At 40.1% G+C, this 15,742-nt stretch overlaps 1 protein-coding gene across 3 annotated transcripts in view; it reads right to left on the reverse strand.

Moving 5' to 3' along the window:
* Positions 1-1,280: 1,280 nt before the first annotated feature.
* Positions 1,281-15,742, reverse strand: part of LOC114871988 (tyrosine-protein kinase Drl-like) — a 48,207-nt gene continuing 33,745 nt past the window's right edge. For 2 of the 3 annotated variants that reach the window (XM_029178666.2, XM_029178668.2), the window contains exons 4-9: positions 13,297-13,471; positions 8,990-9,194; positions 5,080-5,236; positions 4,426-4,693; positions 4,036-4,222; positions 1,281-3,786 (exon numbers count right to left, since the gene is read on the reverse strand). In XM_029178666.2, coding sequence (XP_029034499.2) covers positions 3,538-3,786; positions 4,036-4,222; positions 4,426-4,693; positions 5,080-5,236; positions 8,990-9,194; positions 13,297-13,471 — 1,241 coding nt within the window. In that variant the 3' untranslated portion in view covers positions 1,281-3,537. The remainder of the gene's footprint in view (positions 3,787-4,035; positions 4,223-4,425; positions 4,694-5,079; positions 5,237-8,989; positions 9,195-13,296; positions 13,472-15,742) is intronic. The other variant, XM_029178667.2, reaches the window with a different exon arrangement.

Raw genomic sequence — 15,742 nt, forward strand, 5'->3', positions numbered from 1 at the left:
GATAATTTCTAGGCACCAAAGAGACGCGTCTTATAAAACCAAAAATACGAATTCTTTTTTCTAATAAAATATGCAAATACGAATGATAGATATCTTCTTTTACATTTCTATTCAGAAAATATTATGCGAACGTTACGAAAGAGCGAGTAGAAAACGAAAAGGTAGGATCACCGTTGAGTTACAGTGTCAAAGAAAGAATCGGCACGTAGCGCGGTCGAAAACGGGTTAGAAATAGAGATAAATTTCTATTTAACGGCAGAATTTCTTCTCGGTTGGCAAACGTGGTTTCGCAAGCTACGGTAAACAGAAGTAACCGATAATTTAGAAATCTTCGGCATTAGATGTCCTTGAAGCGTACTCTTATGCGGAAAACGAGCAAAGTTCGAATAAATCAGATCGAGATAAAGGTGTGTTACTTTGTTCCCGTGCTTCGTACAAGTATATCTATGGAAATCAAAAAAATTCAACAGTTTCACAGCCGTACCACAATACAGAGTGTTCGAAGAGGAACTTTGCGGTGGGTTCTATGAATGAAAACTTTCAAGTGGTCGTAAACTTTCCAACTTTACGAAATTAATGAAACATTGATGATGGTTAGATATTGGATCGTATTAAATTTGTAACGTTGGACATCAATTTTTTCAACGTGTAAGAATTAAGAAAAAAGAAATGGTGTTAGAAATAAATGATTACGTAGGAGGCTCCATCTTTGTAGGATTAATGGAAAACTCCGGAGTTCTCTTTCGAGACACCTTGTATAATAGTCGTCACACGCCGGTCTTTACGCTTTGCAACAATGCCCCAACTTTCTCCGTCACTTTCATTTTCGTTGGTTGGCTGCTCACCTCTTTCGCTTCTCTCCCGCTTCGATTAGGAAATAGTGCGTACCCCACCTTTTTGCCCGACTCTGGCCCTCCTTTTTCTCCTTCGTTTCTCTCCCTCCCCCGCCTCACTCCTCCCTCTCCTTCCTGCCACTCACTCCTCGTGCTCTTTTTCTGTCCCTCTTCGTTTCTCTTTCAAAGCCCGCGCACCGTTTCCGGTCGGCTCTTGTAATTTTAGAAATCAACCAGCAGCCCGTATGATACTCTTTTTTTTTTTTTTTTTTTAAATCAAGTTTGGCCAACACGATACTCCTTGGGCAATTTTGCCCTAAATTAGATAGTTATTATCGGTTCTGACCTACCCTCGAAGACACGATCGATAAACTGCTTAAGATCAGACAGGATTATGAAGATGTGCAAGTAAAACACCAATTCGTTGTTATTTTTTCTTTTTTTTTTTCTTAACACGTATATTTTACTTTCCGTTGAAAAATAATGCCATAAATCGTCGTAGGAAATAATAGAATCTGCACAAATCAACTCACTCGGCGCACCACTATTATTCGCTAGAGATATTTACAGTGACTTGGAATTGTCTTGTCGATGAGGTTTTCGGTTTGCGTTCATCAACGGGAGGCGGAATCGTAAAAGGATAACGTTCCGACTTCTCTGTCGTCGATTTGATATTTGCTTATCTTTTTTCTCTGCGAGAATCCTAGTAGGAAAGCAGGGAAATGAAATTAGGATAACGTCGGCGTGGATACGCTTGGGCATCCAACGTTTTAAGTAACAGCGAAAAAGTGTGCAGCGCTAAGCCTACCCTGTTCCTCCATATGAAATAAGGAAAAGATATCAAGAAATCCACGAATACCAGATATACATCATAGGGACGACGATTTCGTAAAATAAACGAGACCTTAGAGACGTCGCAAGTAAATAGCGAGCGATAGTTACTTTAAATAGATAGTATTAATTATAGTAGTAGTGAAATGCTCGTAGCAATAGTTATGAAGGTGAGACGTGATAGATTCAGCATTTTTACGATGCGTCGGGGGATATAGTCGAAAAAGGGAAGTTCAGGGATGAAAGGGAGACGAGTGCGATAAAGGTTAATGATTCGTAAAGTCAGGAACATGCGACATTTACACATCGAGTACATTCTTTTTCTTCCTCTTCTTTTTTTTTTTTTAAATCTGTGTATCGTACCATCTCGCGTCATATCCTGCCGTTGTTCCTGCACGTTTCACGCGAGATGCGGATATTTCAAGTGACTTGTACGGTGTAGTTAACTACTACGGTACGTACAGTTCGACCGCCCATTTACGCAACACTAGGTATATGCCTAACGAAGGTCAAGCACAATAAGATATCTTACGCGTACCGAGTTTTGTTTCCGGTTACCGATTATCCGGAGATTTCGCTATAGCGATACTGTCTCGGATAATTACACTTAAACAGGTCTAAGTCACGCTGTGCGTACGAAAGTATCGTAGTATCTTGAATCGTGTTTAATAGAGAGGGTGTTCGGAAAAGGAAAATAATATATATACACCGTGAAGATTTGTTAGCTACAACAAAAGTCGAAGAGCTTTTTAGAAAATTTTGCAAGCTTATAAAAGGTAAATTGTGAAATACATTTAAAAGCGTTTTTATCATTCTCAATTTCTTCGAGGCAAAAATGATTGTTGTTTTTGGAATATTTTCAAGAAATATTCATTGAGAGCCACTGGTATTCATTGCTATTCGTTTCGAGATCGTCGAAAGCTTGCTACATTGGAAACCATTGGAAAAAAGGAAAAGAAGTGTAGAAAAAAATAATTGTGGAAAAAGCGCGCCTGTGCAACGATGGTGCTGTACAACGAACAGAGTCGGTTGCAAAGCCACAGGCGTCGTGTCTGTCGCTTTTATAAAAAAAGTTCCTTCATGCGTTTCGAGTTATACTTTTAATTACTATGGACGGATGTATCCGCGTCAACCTTTTTGTTCCATGACCGATCGGGTCGCTGGTGTTCGCTTATTTGTCCAGAATCGAATCATTTCAATCCACGAAATTGCGCTATCGTTCGATCAACCGTGCTCTGTTTTGATTCTCTGCTGTTATTGGAAGGGAATTTCGAAACAGTGTTGCCCATAGTTTCAAGTGTTTCGAATAAATATTTGTTTAAAATAATCATCCGAATAAATTGAACGTGTATCTTTCCAAACACGTTGATTCCTCGACTTTTAGATTTAACGTTTACTAAAATGTTCATTGTCAAAGAAATATCTACAATATAATATAATACAAATAAATAAATTACCTATCATTGACGAATAAATATTCAAATAAAAATTCATCTGAACTTACTAGACGAATAACGTTAAATCTGAAAGTTTATCAGATTACTTATTCCAATTCTCCAACACTGTTTCGAAGGAAAATGCGTCCCTCCTTGAAGGTTCTGGATCACAGTCACAAATGGACAGTTCTTTTTTTTTAATTCCATACGATTTGATTCTCGTTTCGATTGGATACTGCAGCCTTTGGAACGTACTTATCGCTTTCATCTCTTGCCGACCTATTTTCAACCAAAGTCTCTTAAGACGTGTCTTCGTTTCGACCTCGGATCACGTTGAATCTCTTTCGGTGCAAAGCTCCTCCTGGAATCCTGCACAGAAAACTTCCGTGACACGATTTTGAATCGCGCGAAAAAGAAACATTTCGGATTTGGGCGATTTATATGAAGCCACCCAGGGCGTCGTGAAAGTCTTGTAAATAAGCGAGAAGCTGAGGCATGGTTGGTCGATCTCTGGAAAGACCTAACCAACAGACGGCCATCACGGCGAAAAGCTCGTCTGGGCATGGTCTTGGTTGAACCAGTCGGTAACCATCGCGAAGACACGCCATCATTTCGAATGGATCCACTTCGACGTACGGCTGTTGACCCATCGTCGCCAGCTCCCATAAGAACACCCCGAATGACCACTTGAAAAGAAACAATAAAGTCATAATTATTTATATATAATGTTCATGATAATCGAGTGAAATTTTATCAAAAGAATAAAAAGAAATATTTTCAGTCGTATTCTGTTAGAAAACCATAATGTATTTCAATCATTTCAAAATATTTTGAAAAACGAAGAAATTATAGATGGGATATATTAATTAAGAAAATTAGAATAGGTAAAATCGCATAAAAATTTTATTGATATTAAATGGAAATTGTGACCATACCACGTCCGTTGCAGTGCTGTACTGATTGTGCTGGAGTGTTTCCAAAGCCATCCACCGGATGGGTCTATTCTCATTATCACCGAGGCAGTGGTAATCCTGAGGGAAAAGATCTCGCGCCAAAGCTGTATCAGCTAATTGCACATGAAGGCTGCTTGGCTCGATCAGACAATTTCTTGCAGCGATGTCCCTAAAACCGTACAATCATTTGCACACTTTATTATGTCCGATCTCTAATTAAAAAAAGACTTCATTTTGTACGAGTAATGGAAAATCAATTGTCTTTCTAATGTTTCAAAGATGTTAATTGGAAATTCATTATTTTGGTACTCGGTACACTCGATGATTAGTTGGATCAAGTTGTTAATAAAGAAGAGAGGAAGAGCTAATCACCTGTGTAAGAGACCTCTACCGTGCAAGAATGCCCCTGCCCTGGCAACTTGTGCGCCAACGTGCACCAAATCCCTGGTGACAGGATGATGGTTGCCGTCGGTAAGGTACAGCTTTAAATTCAACACTCCCGGCGCACTTGTGTATGCCAATAATGGACAAGAGCTATCCAGGCAAGCAGCTGCGAGAGAAGCTATGTTTGCATGCACTAATCCCGCCAACTGGGAACCCTCCACCACCAGCAAAGACGCCTGATAAGCTGACGCCACTTCTAAAATCTCAAACTTTTCCTGTTAGTTGAACCTCTTTTTTTTTAACACTGAAATTAGTACAATCAAAATAACTCAAAATGTTTCAGATTTCTTAATTCAAATCAGAAAAATTACCGTTCAAGAATCAACTGCGAGTATGAAATTCTCTACCTTATCGCGTGCTGCTAGGCTAGAACACTTTAATTCGTGTTACGAAATTTAAACGGGAACAGAAGAGTAATTGAACGATAATATTCCTGATTAAACTTTTGTTAAAAATGTCTTGTAAAAATTAATTTTTTCTAAAAAGAGTTGTGCTTTCAATATAATTGAAAATGTTATATTATGCTGTGATTAAAATAATCAACACACATTGTTAAAATTCAACGTCATACTTTAATCATACCTGTGACTGTCTTTATGATCACTTCTTGTTCGCGACCTGCCAAATCCAACGTGCCCTTGTAAACGCGACCAAATGTGCCTTCTTGTACAACATTGCGACAGTACAACGCGGACCTTGACACAGCAAGTGCTCTGGCTTTCTCGCAAGGGTCTGTCGACTGGAAATTAACAAACGACTCATTTGTAACAGAAATTTATCTCTGTATCGTTTATTTCAAAATATAATGTTTTTCTGAAGAAATTCTTGTTTGTCATTTTCCATCGTTCCTGGTATCCTCGTTCCCATCGTAGCCACATCACCCTTTGTGCGTCCATGGTTTTTCATCGGCTCATGGTGTTGCGTGGTGCGGGGCAAGCAGGGACAGAAGACGGCCGGTTATTCATTAATTTCAATTTTCCGGAGTTTTGCCTTCGGACCCTCCTATTCCATTTGCATGTTTGCGACACGTGCACGCGCGTGCGTCAGAGATGAGGAAAAAGGAGATGGAAAAGAGTTGAAAAGCAGCTCAACGCGACGCAAGTTATTGGAAAAATCGGGATGAAGATTATTTATCGATGACTCGATCGGTCTTTGGACCAGCTTTATTTTTCCTTCTCTTCTTCTTCATTATATTTTCAGCGCATAAACATGCACAATTTCAAGCTGATTTTCTTCCACTTTTCATTACCACCTTTCGTTCCATTCGTTGATTTCGTTTTCCCTCTGCTTCGCTTCTTTCCATCTTTTTTTTCCTCCTCTTTCCCTCGCACCCGAATGCCACTTTCACTCGATCGTTAATGAAAATGCAATGAGACAATTTGAAAGCAGCGGGCAGGTTTGAAAAACGAATAAAATGGGACTCCAGCCGCGGTATAAGCTTATAAATATAAATAGACGAGAGAGACGATGCTTTGTTTAACTGGTAATATCGGAACCGCCACGAACGAGTTTGCTGGTAGTTGACGGAGTGCAACAATTTCGTTATTATGAAAAGCAAAACGGATGCTTTAACGCCGCTTCCGTCACGGTTCAAACGCGATAATCGACACTTTTAATTGGAATGCTCGCGACCAGTAACAAGATGAAATGCACCCCCGGGATATGCGTTGAATCATGCAAGAATTTATGCACTGTTGTTAGCTTGTTTCGTACCGGCTGTGTGTACATTAAACGGCTGATTATATTTGAAAAATTTAAAATTAAATATTACAATCGAGAGTGATAAAAGCAGCGTACGTACGGAAAAGAAATTTCAAATAAAAAAATTTAACATTCATCGCTTGTTTCGATGCATGAAAACTACTCGTTGAAACATCGACGGATAAAAGTTTTCTGGAGTTGGCAACAACCGTTCGTCGTACAATTAACAAGCGGCGCTATTAGGTTGAAAAAAAACAGATTCGTAACTGGCGTGGCAAACAAATGGGAAGGGAAATTGAAGCGACGATGAACGTTTTCATCGGGATGAAAGTAGACTGACGAATCGCTTTTATACGATCACAATTGTGCTATTGATTTAAGTGCGTCACGAGTGAACTTTCTGCCGGATACGCAGCAAGCAGCAATTCGATTTATTTATCGAGAGGAGTTTCGTGAAACGTCGCCCGTTTGTTTTACGCTGAAAGCACTTTAAAAGCTTCATTTTCAGCTCGACCGTCTCTCCTAAACTTTTCATTCGGATTCGGTAAATTTAATAACAGTTTTCGGTTGAATTTCATAAAAATACCGTCAGCTTTAATAACTTTTAGTTTCAATGTTAGGTATAATAGTAACTAAAGAATCGAATAAGTAACCCTTAAGTTCAATCTTTTTTTTCTTCAAAACCTATTAATGTTCTCGCGGTAAGTGAAGCGTTAAATTGCCCTGAAATTACGTATAAATCGATGCGTGTCGTTTACAGAACGTCTCTTGCGAGAGGAGTTCGAAGAAGGTATACCGAAAACGAGTAAAGGAGAAGGTGATACAGAGCCAAAGGGAAGGATAAGTTTTCCCTTGAGGTTCGTGGTTACATGTATACACCTGTAACATCCGTTCGTCTGACACGGGTCCTTACGTCGGCACGCGTTTGTATAAACACTCCTCTCTTCGAGGTTCTTCGCGTCGGTTCAGGAGGGTGGCGTTTCAGACGAGGACACCGAGGTGAGGCGAGGCGAGACGAGGGTTCCAAGCATACGCGTATACCCGGTAAATTGATTCAAGATCAAAGCCGAAACAATCACAGGACCCACTTGCAGTTTCTCTCCAGCCTCTCCTCCACCGACTGTGGAAGGCAACCACGTGTATAACCTTCTCCCCTCCTCCTCTCTCAGCGATCTCTTTGGAGGATCTTACGCAGCTGGTATTGCCACCTTTCTTTTACCCCTGGAAATTAATGTAAAACGCTCGTCTCGAGCTGCAAAGTGGTCGGTTGCTTTTTCGAAACTTCATTGCATATTTATTCGACATTTGCTCGATCTCGGTTTTCCTTCTTCTTCGTCTACCTTTATCCCGCTGCGCCGGAGCGGCAGAACAAGCATCGCGGAATGTCAGAGAGGTTATTATTCTGGTTATTTCGTGTTTCTGCAATACTCTGCTCGGAAACTTCGTGCTTTTCAAGCGTTGCACGCCACAGGCCAACCGATTGTATTCTGTTATTCGCATGAAACGAACAATTTCTTGTTTAACCTTTTGCACGATTTTGTAACATTTGAGGTAACTTCTCTTATTACCTTTGTCGCTTTATAACATTGTAGTTTGCAAGCAAATTGTAGAATCAGTCGTGATTTAATAAAAGTGCAAGTTTTGGATAAAATTGTTTAATTATTGTAGAAAGCAACATTCACGTTGAGGGAAAGGGAAAGGGAAGATTGATCCTTTGAGGTCTGAGTGAAAAAAGAAAGGAGAAGAAAGGAAGGAAAAGAGTAGGTTTAACAGCTGTACCAGTTTCTTATGGGCTCGCTCGATTAGACGGAGGTTGTCGGTTTGGCGGGCTTGGAATAGCTGGATAAAGAGTCGAAGGGTTGGAAAGGGTCGGTGGAGAGAAAGTTGTTGGTAGAAAGCGGCCTGTACCGTCGCAAATTCGATAAAGTTTCGAGCACGCCTCTCGTTTTACACGCGAGACCGAACGAGACGAAACTCGCAGCCTCCGTTTCCGGTGCTGAAAGAAGGATACGGGGAGAGAGAAAGAGAGAGGAATCAGAGTTTGCAATGAACAGACAGGAAGAAGAGGTGAAGGGGAAAGGGGAGGAATGAACGGTTGAGAGAAAATCGGATTTCCTGACATGCAATGAGAGTTTCTCGTCTACCTTCCACTTTGTTTCGCGGACTGTTTCGCTACCCTTAAGCTCATGACGCCATTCGAAGGCACACAATGACCTGACATTTCGAGCCGCCCAAGCGGGCACGGCTTGCGAGTTCCCAGAAACACGCTTTTGAAAAACGACCACCAGTCGGATAACTGACTTTTTAAACGCTTGGAAAATTCTCCAGATCTGGCGATTCCGTTACCCCCTCTGTAATAGCTTAATTGTATTTCGTATCCCAAGTCTCTCAAACTTTCAACACTTCTCAACTATCGCGGTTGCTGCTTTAATCGAAGAGATACGAAAGGTACTGGTTCTATATGAGCGAAACTTTTCATATAACACTAGAATATATAGATGGCTCGATAAAATTCGATTAATTTTCTACCGTCGTTTATCGTTAGAAAACTATAGAAGATAAGGAATTTTACAGCCTCGTTTATATTTCACCGACCCCCGTTAAATTCCGTGTATAGAACGGCGGATATCCCGTAGCTTGTGAGGTGGAAGCATAATTGGTTAAACTTTTACAAGCATCGTCTCCTCGTCGTGAATCTCCCGGAGAGTTTCATGTGCCATACTTCGAAACCACCTTAAGCACTTAATGCAATATCTTAGGCAAGTTCCCGTAAAATCATTATGCACCATACCTGACTCAGATGCGTCATATGGCTGGAAGCGTAGTAACTCGCTCTAGAACCGCAAGGTCTCGCATAGAGTGGCTCCAGGTCGGCAATGGTCGCGTAACTTCCGGAATTTGCGCTTCCGGGTCGTGGGTCGACTCTAACCAGAACAGAACTTCTCGCCAGACCACCGGTGTCTGCCGCTGAATAGCTGCAACAGGGCAGTGTTTTCCTGGAAGGACAGACGACCCTGTAGCTATCTAATGATTATACACGGGGTTAATTATTTCTGTAATGCACAACACGTTCTGTGCGCCGCCGAAACACAGCTGCACCGGTAATAATTGAGAGAGGTATGGCCAACTATCATTTTACTACTACCACCAGCTTCTCGCGCCGTGCCGCGTCGCGCCGCTCTTATCGTTTACCTCTTCCACTGCGATTCCTCGTAATTCATTGAATATATTGAGCCAAGCCTTTGATATATTGAGAATAGGAATCTGAATACCGTTTAGAAACTTAGTACTGGAATTATAATATTTTTCCTATCAAACACCGGTTGAATACTAACGGGGTCATTAGTGACCAGCACCGTAAATTAAATAATTAAAAAAAATAGAGAAATATTATGTTTAATAGTCTTATTATTATACTAACCGTACCAGGTAGAATATTGTATTAGTTTGGTTTTAACACTGCTTAATTAATCGTACAAGTAGTACATATCAAGCATTAGTCCGCCAAGTGCATCAATTTTTAAGACATTAAAGCAACACTGATTCAAACATTCTGAAAACAGTTCATGACTATAATTTTTAAATAAAATAAATATGTATATATTCACACAATATTGTGCTGTTTTTGAATCATTATTCATAGCTTCAGTAAAACTGTGTACATTTACAATATCCCGGCCTATGTGGATACAATGTTGCCTGCTTTTAACGAAGACTCGCAAATGCACTTTCCTACGTAATAAAAACGTACGAGAAACGACTGGAGAGAACTGTGTGTATCACATTTCAAAACTCGGATCATGGGATACGGTTCGCTATTGTTTGCACAGATTTCGACAGATTATTTTTCATGGAAATAGTTTCTATTCTATATCCTCGATATTTTCTAAAACAAAATTGCAGTTGTATATTAGTTTCCTAAAGTAGTAAGTGAAAATATCGTGAAAAATAATTTTAAGAAGTTCTATAGTCTAATTTTCCCTTATTCTTTTCGAAGTATATCAATATCCATGTCGTCGTTAAGATAAAAATTTCAATGATCCTTGAAACCTGACAACGTCCCGAGTCGATTTGCATCAACTCGACAAATATCTCCTTTCTTCGACTCGAATTCCAATATATAGGAAAAGTTCGCGATTGTGCATCTAGCGAGGTGTCCCGTGTGATCGATCCCGTCGAAGGTCCTCGTAGCGTGTGAAATTACCGCTTAGCCTGCGGGAAAAATTTTCAAAGAGGGTTCGTTCCCCTTTGAAACGCAATATTAGAGCGGAGAGAGGCTGAAAAGCGGCGTATAGGCGGGAGAGAAGAAGAACGGTGATACATAGCTGGAAATACTGGGAAAAGAATTCGTCTCGAGGAACGGTAATTCCGATATTTCGCCGGATTTATTGGCCGTTTTGCGCATGCAAATCCGTCCACGCACAATTCGACAAAAAAATAGAAAAAAAGAGGAACGCCGAGCGAGAAACAGTAACGGCGCGGCTCGACGGCGTCGCGCCGACCATTTCAAATATTCCACGCTCCGGTTTTTCTGTATCGAGGCTCGAGGACTTCGGCCACTGTACTTTACGGCTCGATGCCAGTTTCCATTTATCATGCCCGATTTATTTTATTCCGCTACAATTGATACACTCGAGCGCAAGAATTACCATCTAAATACGAAACACAGATATTGATGCATAGCCTGGGCTAATGCGAATTGCCATTCGAAAGAAGTTTTTATTTATTCATTTTTAAATTTTAAACGAAATATATGTTTTTCAAAATTTGCATTTCTATTCGGTAACGAGAGATCGAAGACGAAATAATGTACCACACAAGTGTGACATAAAGAAATTTCTTATCCTTGTGAATACGAAAGGAGCATTCGGCCGCAAAGAGGAGCGTGTTCTTGTCAAATTCTAGAATCGTCCTTTGTGAATCGAGATCGACGCAGTAACAGAGAAGAGGGGGCAAGGGTGGGTGCTGTGTGTTTACTCGAGCGAACGGATGTAAAATCTGCAGTCTCGCCCCAAGAGGGGACGCATAAGGGGTAGAGAAGGATCCTGAACCTCGTTTTCCCGCGCGTTATCAGCCTGGAGAGCCTCAAAAGAGCTAATATATCCCCCGAGAGACAATTGGCTCATGCTCGGGACTTCCCTACTGCGGAAGACAGAAAGGAAGAACGACAGCGTTATAGGAAGGAAGAGAAACCACTTTTACCCCTCCTTCCTCTATCAAAATTCCAGCCAATAAAAAACATTTCTTTTTAGGACAACGTTTATGTACACCCTCAACCGAATGAAATTTAAGATTATTGCACCATTGTTGCCACCTTCATATTTCCCCGAATCTTTCAATCCTTTTATTGAAATGTAACGTCTTCTGCAATAAACAAATATTTTTGGAGCATTTCATGGAATATGGATTAAAATTAGTTTCATTTCAATTCATCATCAAAGGAGGATCTTGAACTATTTCCATCTTAAGAAAAAATTCGTGATGAGAAACTTCAAAAGATTTAATAACGCTCGTCAAGAGACAATTGGTCTACTTTGAAGGAAATTGGAAAGACGGTGTACAAAGGGAATGAAAATGGAAGGTAAAGGGAAGCCTCTTGCCGTTTCATCTCATTTCTATAATTTTACCATGTCGGAATTCATTTCACTGACACCGCGTAATTGTGCAAGAATGTATTAATTTCTTTGATACCGGTAATAACGACGATCCAATTGAATGTATAATTAAAATACATAATCTAGTGACCCACTTTTCTGAGTATTATCATGAATTTCTTCTAATTGAAGTAAGGAAAAAATGAAGTATTATTAATATTGGCTATATACGCAAGGTATTAAGCGTAAAGCTTCAATTGAGCAAGTTTATAGTCACTTAAGACGGTCATAATTATACGTGTAATTGCAGCGAAGAAAAGTAAAATAATGGTAGGAAGTAATAAAATGAAAGAGATTATCATTTTGAGGATTTAAAGTATACTTTTCTTTGTATAAATCGCTCGTAAAATCGCGTACCGGAAGTTTTACGGATACTAATATATTCAAAGGAAATACGACAAGTCCGAGTAAAGAGGAGTGGAACGGGTAAAAGAAATAAAATTCCTCTCTCCCTCTCCAGAACTTTAGCTTCGAATCTTTTATCAGAATCTTCTTGGATAAGATTTTGTTACTAAGTATGACTACTAACTTATGCATCAGGAAATGGGTTATAAAAGCTCGATGGAAAAGTTTAGACGACGCACGAATAACGTCTGGCATCAAACACGGTCTCTTTAAAAGTTTCTAATTACTCGTTTTAAGTATCGCGAGAAATGAAATTTACCCTACGTTTCTTCTGTATTGATTCGTAATGAATGAAACTAATAAGAAACCAGAGTTAAACAGACTGTAGGTAATTCTGTACGAGTAAGAGGAAGTATTTTACGCGTTAAAGAGGAGGCGAAATGAAAAAAAAAGAGAAGAGGGAACAAGTCGAGAAGAAGAAGGGTGGGTGTCTCTTTCTTTGGATCTGCTTCTTACATCCTCTCACGCGAAAGTCCTCCTCGAACGGAGACGTGGAGCCATGCAATAAAATGTCGGCTGCCGTGCCAAGCGACCGACGGATCACCAGGGCTTATTGAAAGGATATTTCATGCGGACGAGTTCCTATCCAGCTTATCCCACGAATTTCCCGCGGGGGTGTAGAAATCTTTCTCCGCTCTTCTGTTCCTCACCGCGACTCAGCCCACGCCTCCCACCTTCTCTCTATCCAACGGGAAACTCACGATAGCAGACTTTTCACTCTGTCTGCTCGTGGGAAATGAGAATGCGACTGGTGATACGTGAAAAAAAAAAAAAAGATGAAAGCCGCCATCCTTACGAATCTTACGGATAACCGGGTTGCTTCGTCACGATCCTGGTTTTATACCTCGGAAAATTGTGCTCGAGGCACGATATGAAATTACCGTTTTAATAAGCGGAATGTTCGATCAATGTTTAATCGCGAAGCTTTCTTCCACAAGAGATTAACGAACGTTGCTTGTTTCCATGAAATCTCGTCGCTTTGGTTTTACTATCTCCTTGATTGGATAAGTTTAGAGTGTATACTTGAAACTATACTCACTGCGACTCTTGAATACGAGCCTTGCTGTTGCGAATATACACGGCGCTTGCTACGCTGCCGACGACTAATATTAAGGCGCACGCACACGTCGCGGCGACGTAAAGTGTTCCAGCACCGTTCACCAGCGGTCCTGGCTCGAGGCGAACCGAGTCGTTCCTTGGCGGTGCTTCAACCCCTGGAACAAAAATTACAATTTTGTCAGTGCAACCAAGATTTTTCTGAGCGACTCTATTGCGGCATCAAGGGCTGTTAAATGTTCAAAGATCCCTAAGTCGTGTAAGGTAAATTCATATTCCAAATAGAAGGATTCCCTCCGAATATTTCAACGTTCGTGCGTGACTTTGACAGCATAATAACCGAGAAATTTGGTCATCAGCATAGATTCTCCTGTGCAATTTAATGAACGTACTTCTCTGCCACCGTAAAATAATTGCATTACGGCCACAAAGCGTGTGCGAGCCGCATTACGTTATCGACAACCCATTTTGTCGATTGAACCGTTTCCCATTCGATGTTCTATGTACCCGCAAGAGAATCGATTTCATTGTCGAACAGGCTGATAGATCGAACGTTCACCTGTATCGGTCTGGTTATCAAACGAACGACATTTAGCAACCGTGCAGTCATAAGTTATATCAGGGTACTCGAATGAAAGGAGGAAGATCCTTTTGAATTGGATATCATGGTCTGTTCAAAACCATCACGAACGATGTTTCACAAAAAATTCTTGGATGTCTTTTGAATTTCCTTTCAGATTCGTTTGCACTTTCCGCCCTATATAACTCTTTACTAGTCTTCCTCTTTGTATTTCCAGAGTTCCACACCCGAGGGGGATTTTTCATTAAGAAACCAAAACATCTGCAACAAAAGATACCTCGTTTTAAATAAAGGTTTACAAAGAATATTACTTTATTTGCGTTTATAGAAATAATGCAAATTCGTCGCCCTTTCTCTAACGAGACAAGTCCTTTTTGTTCGTTTTATTTCGGGTAAAATTGCGAGAAAAGTGAGATTCGCGGCGTGGTCAGGATAAATAACACAGAGTAAACGAATGAGCCCGACACGATCGCACATACGGTACCTGGTAGAGGAAGAATTTTCTCAGCTTGAGATGTAACCGAGAAAAAGCCGAGGAAAAACTTTATGATGATGGTGCTGCGGAAAGAGAACGAGTAAAAGAGCGAAAGAAAAAGCGTTTTGTTCAGGTCTTGGTGGTGAAATTCTACTTTTCTTTTCTATTTCATTTACTTACATGTATCATGTGGTGCATCGTGTTTTATTATGCTATAAATGCATTAACAATTACACTCTATTTGTAACACTAGATCGCACTGTACAGGAGAAGAATAATTGAGCGGAAAATTGCGATAAAGTTAAATAAATAGGAGCTGTATTTGATGTCGCGTCCAACTTCTTGCAAGAATTTTCCCCTGTTTATCCACAAGGAACGGACGTCTTAAAATCTTCTCTTTATGCGGTACATTGCTCACCGAGATGGACGACGGCAACTTTTTAAGTAACTTTAGTTTTCATTTTTTCCATCGTGAGATTCTGCTTAAAAGTTGCTTTGGAGAATGACGTTCAATTTCACTGTTGTTTTATTTACGAACAATTATTCATTTTTATCTTCATATTTCATTGATAATTTGAATTTGAAAATCTCGTTTCCATTCTCGTTTCTATGCGCGTCAAATCTGAATCTCCTTTTAATCCGTCGCTCTTATAAGAGAACCGCAACTCGATTCAACTATCGAAAAATTAGTCACGGAAACCGACGGTTTAGCACGTTCAAAGAAACCGCACCACTTGATATCTAATAAAAAAAGGTGAGGGAAGGTTAACGGCTGGTAGGACAAAGGAATCAATTTGCTTGCGTTGCTCCAACATGGCGGAGGATCGATCGAACTCTAGTTTCGTCGATGTACCAGAAAAGGAACTTGAGCAGAAAGTCGAGAACACCAGATAAGAGAAGGTTTCAATCCAAAAATTAAAAAAAAAGAATCTCTTTTTCTTATTTCGAAAACTTTTAACCTTTTAACGCTTTGATGGTTAATTTCAAAACATGCCTAATTTCAAGTCTAATGTTTTTAATTATTCATAAAAATTATTATAATCCGGAACATCCGTTTTCTAATGATTAATTTATTTCTTCTTCTTGAATATTTATTGCGTACGTTTTTTAACGCACCACTGTATATGTAGACAGGGTAAAAGGATTCTAGGAACCAAACACGAAATTCGATTATTTTTGAGTGGTCTCCAGACGATTTCAAATTTCTGCAGGATCTCTTAAGAAGCGAAGAAGCAGGTTTGTCGAGCAAGGAGGGTCACGAGGAAACAGCAGCACCAGGCCAAGAATAAAAGCAAATCCGGGCAAAGAAGAAGGAACTCGTTGTCGACGAGTCTCGTCTCATAGCCGCTTACTTATTTTCCTCCCTCTTTGTAG

The sequence above is a fragment of the Osmia bicornis genome, chromosome 6 (genome assembly GCF_907164935.1).
Source record: "Osmia bicornis bicornis chromosome 6, iOsmBic2.1, whole genome shotgun sequence".
Classification (NCBI taxonomy): domain Eukaryota; kingdom Metazoa; phylum Arthropoda; class Insecta; order Hymenoptera; family Megachilidae; genus Osmia; species Osmia bicornis.